This window comes from Oryza brachyantha, chromosome 7 (genome assembly GCF_000231095.2).
Source record: "Oryza brachyantha chromosome 7, ObraRS2, whole genome shotgun sequence".
In the NCBI taxonomy this organism is placed as follows: Eukaryota; Viridiplantae; Streptophyta; class Magnoliopsida; order Poales; family Poaceae; genus Oryza; species Oryza brachyantha.
In genome coordinates this window covers 19,391,257-19,409,362 of record NC_023169.2, presented here as the reverse complement: position 1 = coordinate 19,409,362, position 18,106 = coordinate 19,391,257, and the positions used below count along the sequence as shown (strand labels likewise).

Sequence of the window (18,106 nt, the reverse complement as noted above, 5' to 3'; positions counted from 1 at the left end):
AGTAATTAGGATGAACGCATGCCCCTAGTTCGTCTTTAGATGAATGGGCCATAGATGCAAAGATACTACTTTTCTATATTGCAGACCCAGCAGCTGCCACCCTTATGGTCTGGCTTATAAGTCAAAATTTAATTTTAGAGTTGATTTTGAGGTTTTTTCATCAAAATTTATTTTTCAACACTGGCTTTTTTAGATCGTTACGAATACGTATATACAAATTTTATTTATATTTTTTTGCCAAATGTGTCGTTTGGCCATATAATCACCCCCTTCGTGATCAAGTATCCATCGAGAAGAGATTGCAGCAAGAAATTTGGCCCAATCCACTATGCTAGAACCCATATAAATTGATTATTAAATTATATTATTTAAAACATCTTTAGTAATAAATTAGATCACAACAAAATAATTACTTATTATATAAATTTTTAAATAAAACAAATAAAGTAGAGGGATGTTTAGATTAGTGACATAATTTGCCAGCTAGCTCCATCCCATCCATCCATCTCGATGCAACGCTCGTCTCATTTCGCAGTATGCGTGAGCCAACAGTAGCAATGCTGCTGGCAGTGCCAGACAAGAAGACCAGCACAAGACAAGACAAAACTAGAGGCAACAGCACTCATCATACTCATACCGTCCAGAAAGACATTAATTAGCTAGTACATGACATGCTTAAATGGAGTATGTTGGAGTAGGCAGAGCTGCTTGACTCCACATGACGTCTAGTGGAGTCAGCCAACACACCACACACAGCGTCCCGTTCTATCACGTAACGCAGATCGCCATATCATCATAGAGCATCTTCCTCTTCATAGGTAGGTAGGTAGGTAGGTAAGGGATAAATAGGATAGGAGTTCCTTATTTATTCCAGACTCTAAATATGGAATCAATGGTGGGATGGGATCCTTCTTGTGTTGTTGATCGATCGGCCAAGGAAGCAAGGGAAGAATCATATCTGTCTAATCAAGCCTGTTTGGATGCTAATGTGAGGCTGTAGGAGAAGCTGCGGGACGTCATCTGTCCGCTGCTGCACCCTGTTGCTGCTGGCCTTGCCGCACGAACTGCCCACGGACCCTTGGCCGCTGCTCGGCCAGCCTCTTTCTGCTCTGGTACCGCACCTGAAAATGGCAGACAGCCATCAGAAAGAAACCGGTCCTATCCAAAGCTTAATCAAGCACATCATCTTATACGAGTAAAAAATAACGAATACTCTCTACTTCTGCATCATCCTACCCAAATTTTATTCATGCACACCGTGTAGACAGTCTTTCAAGAGTAAAATTGAATTGCCACTCTAAATAGCCATCACTAAATTAATTGATAATTGTGATCATATGGCATGGTTTGATAATTCCAGCAACACAAATACAGGACGAGAAACAAGTTCTCAGAAGATTTTCATGTCAGATTCCTTTTAGCCAGTAGTTTGGGAGAAACTTCCAGTAATATGCTTTGAGAACTACGTCCGTCTGGTGACATATTCTTTAGCTGGTTTAGACGAGTCAAACAGCAATGTTTAAACAGAAAACATGCAATTGAAAACAGGCTACCTTTTTACCGAAGTTGCGTTCTTTCCTTTTCTGTCTAAATTTGATCACTGCAGCCACTCTATGCTCTCGTTGAATGAAGCGCTTCAGATACATGTCATTGCCACTGCCGCTTCCACTTCCGTTGCCACCTCCATGTCCACTTTTGTTGATGGCACCATTAGCGATCTCCGTATTTGGCCGTTCAACATTTACAGCAGTTGTACTCCCATTCTGCCCATTGCTTCCATTGTTACTGCCTGAGTTGCTTCCATTGACTCCATAGTTGGCAGCATGACCTTCGACAGGTGGATCAAATACATTCGATGAACCACATTGAGGGGCCCCAGATCCACCATTCTCACGCGACACATCAAAATGGACATAATGAAGTATTGGACGAGGGTGATGCACAAGGTTGCTCTGTACTTCACCAGGCTGAGCCCTCTTTGCTGCATTGTTAGCCACTTCATCAGTCTTTTCTTTTCCTGTTGTATTAGTTGGTGACATCCATTGCTGCACAGGATGAAATGCTGATGTGTGTCCATTAGCCTTGACAGCTGAGGGTGACATTACTCTCTCCTTATTTGTACTAGGCTTTGTCACGACGTTCTTTGTAGTGGAGCCCATGTCATTGTTATTGCTACTACCATTAGAACCTTGTTTTATTGGAGCAGCATCTGAGTTTGACTTCATGTTGTAAGTAGAATCCGTTTTCATAGCCTCTGAGCTGTTATCATGCGGCGAACAGCTTCCCACAAATCCTGTCCCACCTTGATTGGAAGCCACAGGTGTATGGTACCTTGCAACAAAAGTAACAGTTAGTATGCAACTTAACAATTCTTTCCTAACTCACTAGCGACACTGATATTATGTTTTGCACCTCGTAAATGCTGAGAGATCTGATCGTCTCAATACATTCCGTTGTTCCTCTTGGATTGCATTTGCACCATCCCCAGTCGACCTTGACCTTTTCAAACTCAATTCAAGCGATGGCATAACATTATCACGGTTCTTATCTTTCCCTTCTGGAACTTTGGTGGAGCAATTAGGGGCATTTGCAACTCTTGCTGCTTGTTGGGCATCCATGTTTTTGGCCATCGAACCAATTAAATCAGCAGCTCGAACAATAGGCTCCACATTTTCCATCGCTCCCTCCTTTGAATTGTTCTGCGGTGGATATTCACAGCGTCTATCTGTTGGTTTGACAGATCTTTCCTTCGGAGAAGATTGATAAGCTGTGTTTAAATTCCTAGGGGAACCTATTTCCAAGTCCTTCCCTTTGAAGTCATCTGAAAGGAACGTGTTGAAATTTAATAATACAAAATGTTATGGAGCTTTTGTTTTGAGTTGCACAATGAATTAGAGTATCCGTACCATTAGTTTCTTTTTGTTTCTTGCAATTTTTGTTGCTTGTACATGGTAACCATCTATTGCTGCATATCTCCGACTTTGGGTGGATCACTTGTGCACAAGTACTATCAGGTGGATCAGCTAATTGATCTGGAGACATAGCCTGTGGACTGTCGATCTCAACAGCACGCTTTGTCCATGAGCTCTGTGCCTTAAAATAATTGATGAGCAAACCAGTTTAAACACACTTGAAAAGCAATTCGATCTACAGTAACTGTTCCTGAATAATTTAATATTGTAATTTATTACCAGAGGAAATTAAAATGACATAAGGGCCATATCACTGAGCAATTCAGTTGCAAAAGGTAAAAAGACACAGCCTTAACTTATTTATGGAATACGTGGACTGACTGCACATCAATGACTTTTTTTCTCATTCAGGAAGGCAATTCTATTATTATTTTTTTAATTTTTCACAACAATGTATGGGCAATCAGCTAGTCTGACAAAAAGTAGCAGTTCCAAAACCACACTAGGTCCCTTTGATTTGTAGGAAAAACATAGGAATTTTACAGGGTTTGAATCCTACAGAAAATTTTCATATGTGGTCCTTTGAAACAAAGGATCGAGACTTCATCAATCCTGTGAAATTCCTATGGGATAGCCAAGACAAGAAGATTTTGGAGGAAAGTTAGCATGAGGTCAAACCTCATAGAAATTTTCCTATGAGTCTATCTCTCTAATTCCTGTGTTTTTGCTGCAATTCATTCAAACGGTCAATCCTATGTTTTTCAATCTGTTTTACACTTGCATTCATGTCAAAATTCTACGTTTTTCCAATCCTTTTCAAAGGGGCCCTAACTGAAGAACAAATTTCTCCCCCACAAATGACCGTAGTAAAAGAGAATTGACAGTTCCAGCGAGAGATATATAACAGAAACACATAAGATATGGAAATTCTATTGGAAGGTGGTTTTTGCAAGTTCTGATAACACTTCAGACCCAATGCTTAGTTTTCTTGCTTGGATTTGTAAACCAAAGGTTGGGTTCTAATAAAAAAGATTTCATAATAAGTTAATAAGTGTGGACTAATTTGAAGTTAACATTAGTTGTCTCATGATACTCCAGTATTTTGCATTCTTCACACGGTGTTAGGAAGATTATAGATTGACTATATTCTTGACTGGTAGTGTTTGCATAGTCTAGTTCTAACATAAAATCTGAATAAGTAGAAAATAACTATACCATATTTATCCATAGCATGATATCTATATGGTAAGAAACAAAAAATGTTCAATGTACAACAGGAAACACATAAATTGAGCGGTACTAATTGATCGATAATGAACTATATATTAGTAAACCGGATGACATTGAGTACAGTGCATTCAAACAACTCGCTACAATTCAAAATTTTATAGGGAAACATACAGCATAGACCCTACGTTTATCTTAAAAGGCAAGTATTGTTCAATATGTATTCACCAAGGAAGAGCAAGGAAGACAAATCGAACCAACCAGTGAGAAACTATAAGTTCAACAGCAAAATCATTCTTAGGATGTAAAAGCATAAACAAAGAAATTCCCTACATCAAGGTTTGGTTGAATACATTGTACAATTAATTTGATTCCTTGAACATGCAAAAACACTGCTATCATCTTCTCGTCGAACATCTACACACATTCTATCAACAGTATTATCAACTTCTTGTGGAACATCTAGACACATCCTATCAAGTTTTGCTAAATAACTACATCAGCTCCAGAATGCAGTGAACCTGAACCAACCTCTGGTTTATTTGGCACCTCGCAATCATTTAAGCAAAATGAAAGTGCAACATAACTAGCAATGCACATGTAAACTATACGAGAGGCACTATTTTCTTCAGTATGTGTTTCATCAGTTGTGTTTGTACAATATTAAAATTCATTCATTCGGTAATACTGATTTCGTTAATCCACAAACCATTCATTCATTCATTCGGTAATACACAAACTTTACAGTTCTAGCAAACAATCAAAGAAAACACTTAGAGCCTATTCGGTTTGGAGGAAAAACAAAGAATTGGATTCTTAAGGATTAATTCTTATGAAAGTCATTTGATTTGTAGGAACAAAGTATAGGAAAACAAATGAAATTTTTCATTCCTACAAGTTATAGAGAGAAAACATAGGAAATTTCCATTCACTCAAACCTCTTGAATAAATTTCTATAGATTGATGTGAGCATGCATTCCTATTCCTATGGTCAAAATTCCTTCAATTGAATATGCCCTTATTGTGATAAGGTGAATACTTCCCACTTCCCACAATTCTAATTTCTCATCTATGTAAAAAACTCGTCATCTTATGCCTTCTGAAATAGTTGTTACTGACAGATTTGTTCAATTTTAACTTCAATTATGTTCATCATGACTGCTTTGTTAACAGGTACTAGTAAAACCTTCTGAAATAAAAAGATCAACCGTCATACTTGAGTGCCACTGCCATTGTCACTGCCATCCCTTGCATTAAGTCCCATGCTTACACCATCATCTTCATCATCATCACTGCTGTCACTGTTATTATTGGATTCATCCCCACTTTTTGATTTAGCACACTTTTGTGTCTGAATGCCACTTTCACTTCCGCTGCCACTGGACTGAATTCGAAATAGTAACTTAGTTTAGAGCAATCACATATTTTGACCCATAAAAAGGACTTAACTGAAAGTATCAAAACAGAACTTGGAATTGAAACAGAAACGAGTACTTGATGGATTTGCCTGAACATCAAATATATTTGCTAAAAAAAATGCACGAACAACAACTTACGCTGTGGCACCGTCTCCACACATGCTGCCAAAGGTTCTTAAGTTCATTCTTACGTATGGGCTTGACTAAAAAGTCAACAGCACCTTTTGACAAACATTTAAATACTGTACCCATGGCATCATTTGAAGACATCACTGCACACAAACCACATCAGTGTAGCAGCTAAAAGCATCGAGAGTAAATAAATGACAAGAGCAACACTTTGTACAAGTATTCTGCTGTAGAGTTAAGGAAAGCTACTTACTAATCACTGGAATATTCTTGCAAATATTGTGGTTCATGATCCTACTCAATAGAGAAATTCCAGATACACCAGGCATAACAACCTCTGTCAAAACAAGATCAATGTTGTTTTGCATATCTTCTAGATATTTCCATGCTTGCTGGCCATTTTCAGCAGGGATGACTTCACAAAAATAAATTAACAACACTGTTAACGACCAACACAGCTAAAATATCTTTGTATTCAGAATATTAATTTGGTGTAATGCATAAATTGAGTTTAGATAAGAAAGAATGGGGATCATCAGGGGCGAACCTTAGGGGTGGTTCCTGGTGGGCACCAGAAACCCAAAATTTTGGAAAATCAACTGGGATTGTGTATGTAATTTGGCATTTAACTATGTGTGGAAACAGAACGTTAAGAGGGAGGAATGTTTCAAAAGAAACATGAAAAAGGAAGCTTTTTCACATGGATATTCTATGTTCCTAGCAAAATCAAATCTTTGCCCAATGAAGTGTGCACAACAACTGTTTTTTTTCTAGGTCTGCCACTGGGGATCATATATCAGAATCCTAGTTAAAGTCTTTAGCAAATAGAATGTAATGCCTGGAATGGAGAAAAGGGGAAAATGGCGCTTGACTGGAGACACGCTCCCACACCTCAGGCTGTAGGTGCTTTTTTATTTTGCATGGTCGCTATTAGGAATGTATATATAACCATGTGTAGGTTTATTTCTATCTTTGTATTCCTCTAATTCAGGATTCTATGTATGCATGCTTCACTGCCAACACCCCCCCCCCCTGGGGGGGGGTGGGTGAAATGCCGCCGTAGAGGCAGTTGGCCAAGGTACAGTAGTGCAGTACGCTGTTGCATACTGGACCAAATATTTTTACCTAAATTTTGCTCTGAGACACCCCTTGAGGTACCTTCCATTACCTTTGGATTCATGTTGGAACCCCATTCTTTTTTTCCACATCTCTGATGAGCTAGCTGCCTCAACTTCACCCTGCATTGTCACCCTATACGCTCCCTCCTTGGTATATTATTTCCCAACACACCAACGGAAGCCCTCACTGCGTGCTAGAGATATATGGTAGCTATATAAATTTCAAGATAGGATTGATTTGTTTAGAGTACCTTCCTTATCTCTACACATGTAACTCTCTCTATATATACCACCCATCGAGGCTCAATACAATCATCCAATTCCATAGTACATACTCCCTCTATACTATTTAACATGATACCAGAGCAGGTGATCTACTGCGCTGCTTATCGGTTCTGCTGTTGTCACCCCTCAAAGGGATATGATCTCCGGGGATGGCCACCTATTTTGTTTTGTCACCTGGCCATTGCCTCGGCCTAGAGCTGACTTGACACCAGTCGTTGTAGATCTCCCTCGTCGACATGTTACGACCCTGCCGTCAACCACTATGCTTGAGGGGGAGCCCTTCACTCCACCGTCATCAAGACACTGCACTAGTTGGTTGCTCACACGTCACCCCCTGATCTGCTCCTCAAAAGTCAGCCCCAGACTACACCTCCCTCTTCAAAGTCATTGAGCCACATCCCGGGATCAGACCTAAGGGGCACTCATTTCTAGCCGCCTTGCCCTTGTCGTCGAGACCGACCTCCTTGGACCTGAGTCGTCGACCTCCGTTGTCCACGGGGAACAAGAACCTCCCGCCATCTCCGCTCCCTCCACCATACATACCTCGATGGCCCTACCGAGTACCGACAAGCCCTCCACCGCTATCCTCTTCGGATCTCCACCAGGCCCACCGATCCTCGTCTGTTGTTGTCACTCAAGTGGGGGACTGTCGCTACCTCTACCTCCATCCTCCCCACTATGCCCTCCGTGGGTCTCCATCCAACGTCATCGAGCTCCACGACCAAGGGCCCACCCTCTCCACCTAGCATAGCTAAACGCCCACTATATTTGTGTACAAATTTAGGACATTAGGGTGAAGGCTTCACCAGTTGGTCATATGTTTGCCCGTGTTGTGTGCCTTCGGCCCTAGAGTCCTACTTGCTTTTGTACTACTGCTTTTCTTTTTTCCCGTTCAAACTGGGTTTGTGTCCGTCCATCATTGCTAATCAACCGCGCCATTCTACTCTGACTTTGGCTTCACCATTGTCGTCTCACCGTGCGCATCATCGACTTGATCACCAGATATAGCATTTGGTTACAACTCTCACTAATCGTCTTCAAATATGTGCACTACGCCACCAATCTTTGGGTTTGCCATTGTGTCACCTTCTTAGTCGCAGTGTCGCTGCATGTGGTCCACATCCATTGGTTGTTGCGGCACTGTGATGCGCTCCTTAGTGTTGCCTCACCATCCGTGGACATCCCGTTGCTACATCAACTTGGACTTGTGGTTGTGTTGCCTTTTTGGCCGCAACGCCATGATCCTCGCCGTCCTCGTTGTTGTTTGCAGATTGACACCCTCGTCACTTGCACTAGTCATCATCAGCCATTGGGTTCTTCACCTACTTTGAGACTACCACCGCACTTATTCGACCTGCCACTGTTGCCACACTAGGTCGGTGATCCAACTAACTCTACATCAGCTACCAATGCCACCATTCCGATAGTTGGTCCTATTATTTCACCTTTGTCTTCGTCCTCTATGGTAGGGCTGTCAACGAGCCGAGTTCGAGCAAGCCTGCATGTCTAGGCTCGAGCTCGACACAAGCTCGAGCCAAGCTCGAATCGAGCCTACTAAAACTTCGAGCCCTTAGGCCGGCTCGACTCGAGCTCGATTTGAGTATATGATAGAGTTATTTTCACGATATTTTTTAACAAAAGCAATAATTTCAAGTCAATCATATTAAATAAATTGTAAATAAGATTTAAAATTACTATATAATACCAATACAAATTAATTTATCATTTAAATATATAATATTCTATTATTAATATACTATCTTATCAAATAAAAAATAAAAACATATATGGGTAAGCTCATGAGAAGCTCGAGCTCGTCTCGAGAAAGCTCGCGAGCTTTAGACCAGGCTCGGGCTCGGCTCGTTAGGCCGAGCACGAATCGAGTCTAAGGCGAGCTGAGGTCGAGCAGCTCACGAGCTTCGAGCTTTTTTGACAGCCCTACTCTATGGCTCGTCTCCATCATTGTCTCTTCCTCAAATACACTGTTTTGATTCAATAGCATGTCGCATCAACACTTCCTCTACGCCGCTCTACGCGTGGTGACCATTTAGAGGCCTTCTCTGCTAGTCTGCTTCAACAATGGTCGAAGGTTTATGGTGGTCACATACCTTGCTCGCATGGTATAGGCAATATCATGACGTATGTTTGTCCCAAGTCGTCCCTAGACTTGGTGAACCCTTGCGTGGTGTTTTAGCATCATCATCCCCAATGATTGTTGCATTTCCATCACCGTCTTCATCTACGGCACATCCTTGCGCACCTTGGTCCACGACACCATCCCACGCGTCTACGACTACTCCACGACTCCTCCTGCGTGCCTAAGGCTTGGCAGATCACTCACCATCAACACTCGATTTTGGCTACATCGACCATGGCTACCCTACATGACTAACTTGACCACAATTACTTCATGCCTTTTGCTTTGCTACATTGACAATGGACCAAAGGTCCGTCATTGATGTTCGGTCCTCTTGTTGGTTTCTTCTCTAGCCTAAACATCTATCTTGCTCATTCTTGGACCGCATGGGGATGTTAGAGATAAATGGTAGTTATATGCATATTAGGATAGGATTGATTTGTTTAGAGTCATTCCTTATCTCTAGTACCTTATCTCTATCCATGTAATAACGCCCCTCGAGGCTCAATATAATCGTCTAGTCCTGCAAAAATATTCTCTCTATCTACTATTCAACATCACGATTGGTGCTCATGCCAGTTGTTCGATTCTAAGAGCTTCACAATCCACCTCGTTGTCATGCTCCTTTTCTCGAAATCACTACCTAGGAAGAGTGTCCATCACCTAATCACCTCTTCATTCTCGATCTGGCTTCCTGTGATCTATCGTTGTGTGTTGCTCCACACCGCAGCACGACATGCTTCTCAAAGACTTGCTAGTCTACACCATGGTTTGAGAAAGTACTTGCTTGCTAGGACGATGTCAATTGGTTGACCAACCCAATGAAATGCTCACGTGTGGTGTGCATTTGTGGCTAGATGTATATGCTCCGGCCTCCGATAAGCACTTGGGCTCTCCGCATGTCACCCAACAGAAACAACGCAAATGATACTTTATTTCAGGCTTCATTGGTTTCCTCGTAGTGTTGTGGTTCTTCACTTTCTTTTGGGGAAACTGTTGTCCTCTATCTCTCCTTGCTTCTCATTAATGGTCAACCACACATCCCAATTGCAACAAATTGGTAACCAAACCACTTCCAAGGTGATAAGTTTGCAAAATCTAGTCCAAGTTGCAATATGGCTAAGAAAAACTAGTCTAAAGTGAAATTTTAGACTCATTCATTTTGTTGCTTTGTACTAGACCCCTTTTCTTCTCAAAAATATAATGCACAAGTCTATTCTGATGCCGCACATAATGATTTCAGCAAAATACCTTATATGCAAGATTAACGCAAGCGCCCTAGCCCTTGGTAATGAAACATTTACCCAACTAGTCCATAACAAATTACAACAAACAAGAATTGAATTTGTATTGGCTATGCCGATCATGATAATCATTGGTGTCTTGATAAATTAGTAGTTGCATTAAAATATTAGGACATGCAATTTGTATTTACTAGGTACCTGATAGATTTATGTTGTGCATATCTTTCTTTTAATCGTAAATGGAATAACCAAAATTATACAGACCGAAAGAAACCCAAGGAACTTGGGTCCAATGCGACCAATAACAATTTAAAGCTTCTAGTGTCGAAACAAATATTACCTTTCCTCTCAAGTTTATAATGAGAACAAGCATAGTTAGACCAGCATGGATCAAAAGAAAATTTTAACTTCTGTAGGTGCGTAAGTTAAAAAAAGATAATTGACAATTGTCATGTGTCACCTATCTGTTTGTAGGGTTACAAAAATATTTAAGAAATTATAATTTTCATAAACCTCATTACTAATGTTTTGTTAGTGTTCTAGTAGCCTCTCCTAAATCAAGACCACTGCAACCATTAAGTCATGTTGCGCACAAATTTACAAGGTCTAAACTTAGTAGCCGACCATGGAAGAAAACCATAGGATAATCAGAACTTGACGACCACACCAAGGTATGATATTTGTTACATAGGTTCAGCCGAAGCCTACATCTCAGGTCACTTATTATAGACGCTCCTCTTTAATCCAATAGGGCATCGACGACCCTCAACAGGCTAGGACGCCAACCAGTCGCTCCCACACCTATTCTACTGTCCCCATAAGGTTACAGCAGGCATACCTCTATGTTTCATAGAGCCTAGGTCCAATAATGTTTCTATTCTATCCTACTTAAGAGCCTAAGTATTTCAACATAACTACTTAAGAAATGATTTGGTTAGACACGTTTAACTTAACAAGCTTATGTCTATGAAACCTAAGAAGTCACAAGGCCATTTTGAACAATTAGCGGGCAAACGGGATCTAGTTGTGTTAGATTTTGAGCTTAAAAGTGAACTCAATCATTAGAATTTAAACAATTTAACTAGAATTGTGTTGCCACAAAATTTTGCTAGTTACTATTGTTTTTTTGTGCCTTCAATGCCCTTTAGATTGGTGTTAGCCTTTTTTTACTGTTGTCCCTACATATCAAATGTGTGATGGAGAATTTGATTCTTGTCACTTCTTTCATTAGGAATTAGACCATCATGAGAGAGAGAGAGAGGGAGGAGGCACATGCTTCACAAGACAAGGTAAAAAAATGTTAACTTAGGGATGGACGCGGGTCGGCCCGCAGGTAATTCGTTGTTGGTTCTAGTTTAACTAAATAAACTAATTTTTACTTTCAACATCTCAAAAATAAAATTTAGTTTATTTAATGGAACTAGAGTCGGCTACGGATTACCCATGGACCAACCCAAGCCCAGCTGTACGTTAAATGAACGACATTTGGTGATTGCAAACAAGCTATGATATTTCACGGATATCCATATGTTTGTTAACATGTGTCGAAGGGTGAACCCCTCTACCGGGAGGTAGGTGGACTCCCTTTTTCGTGTTCGGTCAAGAGAGTCGAAGGATGTCGCGGGCTGTAGACGCTATTGTGTGGTAGAGGTGGAGAAGCAGGATGCATGGAAGAAATCCCATGAACAAGGCGATTATAAAGGTTTGGGCCGACGGACATGTAAAACCCTACTACAGTGGTGTTTGTATGATTTTTTTGGTGGAACACAGAAAGGAGAAAACTTAATCTAGAGTTCTCACTTCTCTTTATTTGGTTTGGGGTCTCTATTTTTTGATCTGGGGATCCCCTCCTCCCCATGCATCGCCGTCCTTTTATAATCTCAAGGGGTACTACGGTACCATGGATGGGATGGCTAGAGAACCCTTTTAATGTGAGGAAGGTGTCTAGTTGTTGGTTGTAAACGAAAATTGTTGATGGGACCGATGGGATTGGACAAGAAGAGTCTTTTTTCACATCAGGTGCTTGAAGATGTCAGGAATTGTCCCATTGTTTTTAATGCATGGCATGGTAAAAGGATATGCCAGACTTGATGTGCATGAAGCATTGAATGCGGTAGTTGGAGCATTAAATTCAGTAGGTACATTAGGGTCCCGTGAGATCCTCCGAGAGGACCCCCCCCCCCTCTACTGGGCCCCAAGGGCATGCCGCACTAGCAGGTGTCGGGTTGTCCTACACCGGCTTGCTCTTTTGGGGTCAGGGTGTCCCGACTCCTTCCAAAAGGTGCGCCTAGGTCATGGGGACTTGTCTACTCGTCCGTATAAGGTCGAGGTGGCCCAACCCCTCCGAAAGGAAAGGTGTCCCGAGGTCTCGGGAGGAGGGACCCATCTACTCCCTAGGAAAGGGATTGGGTCGGGTGGCCCAATCCCTCTCGAAGGGGGGCGCCCCAGGACACGAGAAGGCCTAGGGGTCTAGTGGCCCGACCCCTCCCAAGGGAGGCGAGCCTCGGCCCTCATGTGCTGTGAGCTACTAGTATGGGAACCTTGGTTCCCATAACATCGACAACTTGAGTTTTTCTTATATTCATAGTTCTCTTGATTTGGTCTTTGGTGACACCATAACTACCAACAATACTTTTTAAAGAAAATGACTATGAATTACTATGTTGAGGTATACTGGTTCATGTATTGGTTAACAAGGTTTGCATGTAAACCCAACCCAACCCACATAATCAGGTTTTGGCGTATGGTTCATTCAGCCTCCTAATCATCTCCATCCACTACCACGATGATGTCAAACCGTGTACAACCCTATTCTGAGGTCATAGGGTTCTTTGAATTATGTTCTTTCTTTGGTTCTATGAACTTCTGAAATTTACAAGTGTAAATATTTGCAATGTAACTCCAGCTATATTTTTTAAAAAAAGACTGTAAATTACTACTTTGATACTATCATATTCTTTTACTTATGTTATACGTTTGGTTCCATTAATTACTGAAATTTACAGTGTAAATATGAAAATGTTACACTTCAACTTCAACTATAATTTTCAAGTAGAATGGTTGTAAATTACTATTGTTTGTTTCTTGATCTTCAGGCCCCCATCCCCTCAATTTGTATGTTTGTTTTTGGGCATTTTTATGGTACCCTACACTGCAGTAGGGTAGTAGAGATTAAATCTAACCGTTCATTTAAGAGGGCGTTTTATACATTTATAGTTGCATTAGCAGGGGTAGTTTTGATATCTTGTATAAAGATCATTGGCCGATCCCCGTCAGTGCGCTTGCCAGAGAAGCCACTAACCGATAATGCATTTACTCAATTATGATGACCGCGCACCTAGCAGCCTAACATAACACCTGGAGAGGTGCTCAGATTTGTCTCCATTAATCTCAAGGATTTTAATGCCCAGAACCACCCACTTCTGATCGAGGAGGTCATGCCATGAGGAATGTTGGTTGCAATTTTAGTACCAGTTTGATTCAGAAATTTGTAGACGCGATTTACCGTTACAAGTCTAATAAATTAAAAAGGAACTAATTTGCATCATTGAAATCACACAAAATGGTTGTAATGGTATGTATGAGATTGCTTTGACTGGCCTATCCATCTGATTGAATGAAGCCACACATGCGTCCCAATGATCTGACGTCTTTATTGAGGACGAATGCATGCAGTCCCTCTGTTTTCTCCGCTCGCCTGTGATAGATGTGCAGTAATACTAAATAGGAGCTAGGGCTTTGATAGACATGATCGTCGAGAACTGCTGGTGCCCTCTGGCAACCTCACCGTCGTTGGGTGCTGCTCATATCTCTGCAACGTGGCTGGACAGGAGTAGTTAACAATTTTAGGTCAACAAAGTATAGAAGTCTACACCGTTGCCATTCAGTTCATTTCCTACTCTACCCCTCCATAATTTCTACTGCCACTATTACCGCTATTACCAAGTGTAGTATAAACTAATTTGATCCATTGGATCAAATGGAATGAAGGGCTCATGTCTATTTCAGGGTTCCCGGCCAAAAAAAATCCTTGTTTTTATCCTGACATGTATCTGACATTTGGATTGATGCAAGAAACAACCATTTGGCACAGAACAATAATAAGCCAATAGGTCCATGAGTTAAACAGGCCATACCTTGTACGCGCACTAATCTGAGTAGTTGTGTTTGGATTGTGTGGATAAAAGCAAATTGATTGTATGTATCAATTTTGTGCAGAAACATATTTAGATAGCTCCAAAGTTTAATCCTTAGTTGTCCTGTTCACCAGTGTGCTGCATCACACCCTTCCAGCATGCGGCGTGGTAGGAAGACAACCAAGAAGAGTCCAACAACCTCCAATTCCTATCGTGTGTGGTCTGTCTCTTGGGGCTATTAGTACTGAGGAAGCAGAAAGGCTTTGGAGAAACAGAAGGCCAGTCTTGCCATTGTCACCGTTTGGAACTTATCACCTTCAGGGAGGTGGCATTGGGTGCAGCAGAGAAGTTCCACACTACTGCAGGTTGGAGTTCTAAACATGCAACTGAAAGGAGGACCCTCTGTCCTGGCTTAGCCAATCAAAACAATTCTACCATGGCCAGCGACCAAGGGAGAAGGACAAGGTGCGGTTGTCTACATAGAATTTGATGGCCATACCCCAGAACCAGAAAGTGGTACTACCAGTATCAATGGAATGTGACAACAAATTGGCTTCGGCATGTCCATCCACACCAAACCCCCTTTGTGTGATGAAGCTACCACACCAAAGCAGCACAGTAGAACAAAACTAACAGTAGGATAGCGATTGAAATAGAATCAAACCATTTCCAAGTCCAAAATCATACATCAATATATATGATATGAAGACCGGAAAGATGTAAAGATACTTCAAAGGAAATAATCCTACAATGTGTAGTCAACCCACGGATAGCTAAAGATTCTAGGTAGCAGCCAACTAGCCATTGTCTTATGAGAAGAAGGCGAACCAGGTGTTATCAGGATGTATCCAACACAACACAACAACAACACAATACCCCTATGAGGCTATGACTGCCATTGCATTTGATGTATCCAACGAGAAAACTGCATCCAAGTTAAAGATAAGGAATATAAGAGCATCGGTCCAAAATACAGGCAGTAGAAATTCAAACAACTACTGAAAGAGAAGAAAAACCCCAAAATTCCTACAAGTTAGAACCATCAATTCAAGGTGACCTCTCATACAATGAGGAGATTAATCCCGAAATCAAGACGTTTATGATTTTGAGTGTGTAATCTTTCCTTAAACAAATTGGTATGGTAAAGTGTTTGTTCAAGGACCTTGAGATGATTATTAGTACCCCAACCCATACTTTATTACTATTTTTATTTCAGAAATACTTCCAGTTCACCTAATCAAGGCTAGTTTAAATTTAGCTTTATCTGCTACCATGACAAAGCGTGCATGGATTTTGCAGGGTTCAAATCGTTTTGTCAAACAAGATTTGGAACACCATACTTTATGTTTCAGGGTGGTTTCACAACAAAGTTTGCAAGAAACTTATGTACCATATATCATCTTGTTCCTTGCTTACCATCCTTGTGGTGTGTGTGTTAACATCATGCTCTGAGCCTAAAAAAATCTCTAACTTTGTGGTGGAAAATTGGTACTGTCCCCGACAAGATAATTTCCAAATTAAATCAATATGCAAAAATCTAAAGCACAGGGTGTACCTGTGATTATACAGAGACGGGTAACAGGAAATTTAGCAGGCAGGCAGTAAAAGGCAGACATATAAATAAATAAATAGAAAAGGCGTGCAGCTAAAGTGGGAAGGTAGAAGGATGAAAGAACAGACCTTCATACATGCAGTGACGAAGCAGTGCACTGACCACCTGCCTGGTGGAGTCATCAGTCTCAACTAGCAAGACTTTGATGGTCTTCTTCTGGATGAAACGCTCCCAGCAGACCTGCGGCGGCGGCTGCATGGCGGAGGCTGGTGCACCATCGGGGTCGCTGTAGCCCCTAGGCACGGAGCCGTTGGCATCTCCAGTTTGGTTGTGAGAGGCGCTTCCCATCATCAGCCTGACTCAAAGAGGTTGGCCGTGCTGAGTGGATGCAGGGGTTTGGTTGATGAAGAAAGGCAGACGGTGCGGCACATGTCAAACTAAGTTTGCCTCCAAGATCACCTAGCTTTTTTTAATTAGCTGGGTTTGCATCTGCACTGCAAGCATCTGTGCGCGCGCAAGAGAGAGAGAGAGAGAAAAGTGAGAAAAACAATCAATCTAGTAAATCTAAAATAGAACAAAAGAACGATCAAATTAACCGAAGGAAGGATCTTGAGAGACAGTACGTAGTGGGCGTATGCAGATTTGCGAGTGGATTTGTTAGTTCACACTGGCCGCCGACGAAGCAGACAGCATGCTTGGTGGTTGCTACACAGAGAGGTGCATATATTAGACAATCAATCAGATACACATACATAGATAGATAAATAAGATTTCATTTGAGAGTTTGCTCCTCAAGTCCAAAATTGAAATTGAGATCGACAAGAGGGAGGGGAGGCTACCTGTTCAGCGACTGCGAGTGGTGTGTATGAACTCAGGTAGTGGCAGAATGACGGCGAGGCACCAACCGAATTCAAGTGAGCTTAGTATTTTTCGGTTGGATTGGACTGGACCCAGATGAAAATCAATCGAAATACTTACTAGGTCGTACATAAATTACCTGTGCTGTGCTTTCTTTGCGAGAGTGCTAATCAAGCTGTCCCCTGCATAGCGGATTGGGGTTGAGGAACAGGCGGAGGAGAGAGCGGAGCGAATGGGCGGCGGAGGAGGAGGAGCTGCTACTGCTACTGCTGGAGCAGCAGCAGCAGTAGTAGATATTGGGGAGGGCGATGACGTGGAGCAAATGGAGGTGAGGAGCGGCGTTGGTGGGCCCGCCCCAGAGATCCGACGAAATCAAAAGCCGCGCGCTCCCTTGCGCTTCCTCAGATCCGCTCCGCCCGATCTCTCCCTCTCCCACCACGAGGGCCACGTGTCCACCTCCTCTTTTCTTCTTCTTCTTCTTCTTCTTCTTTTCAAGTCTACTAGCTTCTGGGCCGCACTCCATCCGGCCCATCCATCAAAAAGCCTCATCTGCATCAGTCAAAGAATCTCCTCTCTCTGTTTCATCAAACTGAAACACTCTCTCTAGTCTAGTAACAAATGCCGTATTATTCTCTACTCACTCCCCAGATGATCCTCACACTTGTTTTCTTCTGTTTATGGAAACAACAACGTTCACCTACCTAAATAAACTACATCTCGATCGTGGACAAGCAAATAATCTCCATAAAAGAAAAAACAAACATATACATCCAAATAAACTACTCCATATCATAGACAAGCAAATAATCTCCCGAGAATAAAAGGGAAAGCGAGATGTAGTTCAGAAATTAAGAAACTAACACAGTAGGGTGTCCATCCAAATTAACTCCAAACAGAGGAAACACACAACCAACAACATGATCGAGCCCATACGATTAGTTGTAATTTTTAGTGATCAACCAATTTTCGTAATATTTTTACAGTGGTTTGTTTGTAATGGAGGCGGCAGCGACGGGAGACTATTCAGATATGCTCGGGAGCTGGACCCGCCACTGCACAAGAATCACCAGCAGAGATTTCCACAGTAATA

The 18,106-nt window shown here is 41.7% G+C and overlaps 1 protein-coding gene across 2 annotated transcripts; it reads right to left on the bottom strand.

The window, feature by feature from the left end:
- Positions 1–495: 495 nt before the first annotated feature.
- LOC102721294 (two-component response regulator-like PRR37) lies at positions 496–17,277 on the bottom strand. 2 transcript variants are annotated; one of them, XM_040525793.1, is made up of 11 exons: positions 17,156–17,277; positions 16,998–17,008; positions 16,782–16,863; positions 16,287–16,662; positions 5,940–6,101; positions 5,696–5,829; positions 5,356–5,523; positions 2,907–3,087; positions 2,413–2,821; positions 1,554–2,331; positions 496–1,121 (listed from the first exon to the last, which is right to left on the bottom strand). In XM_040525793.1, exons 4-11 carry the CDS (start codon positions 16,507–16,509, stop codon positions 1,017–1,019), a joined length of 2,160 nt encoding a protein of 719 aa, XP_040381727.1. In that variant the 5' UTR covers positions 16,510–16,662; positions 16,782–16,863; positions 16,998–17,008; positions 17,156–17,277; the 3' UTR covers positions 496–1,016. The 2 variants fall into 2 exon arrangements, with proteins under 2 accessions (XP_040381727.1, XP_006659007.2); XM_006658944.3 differs by having other exon boundaries at positions 497–1,121; positions 2,907–3,093.
- Between the last annotated feature and the right edge of the window lie 829 nt (positions 17,278–18,106).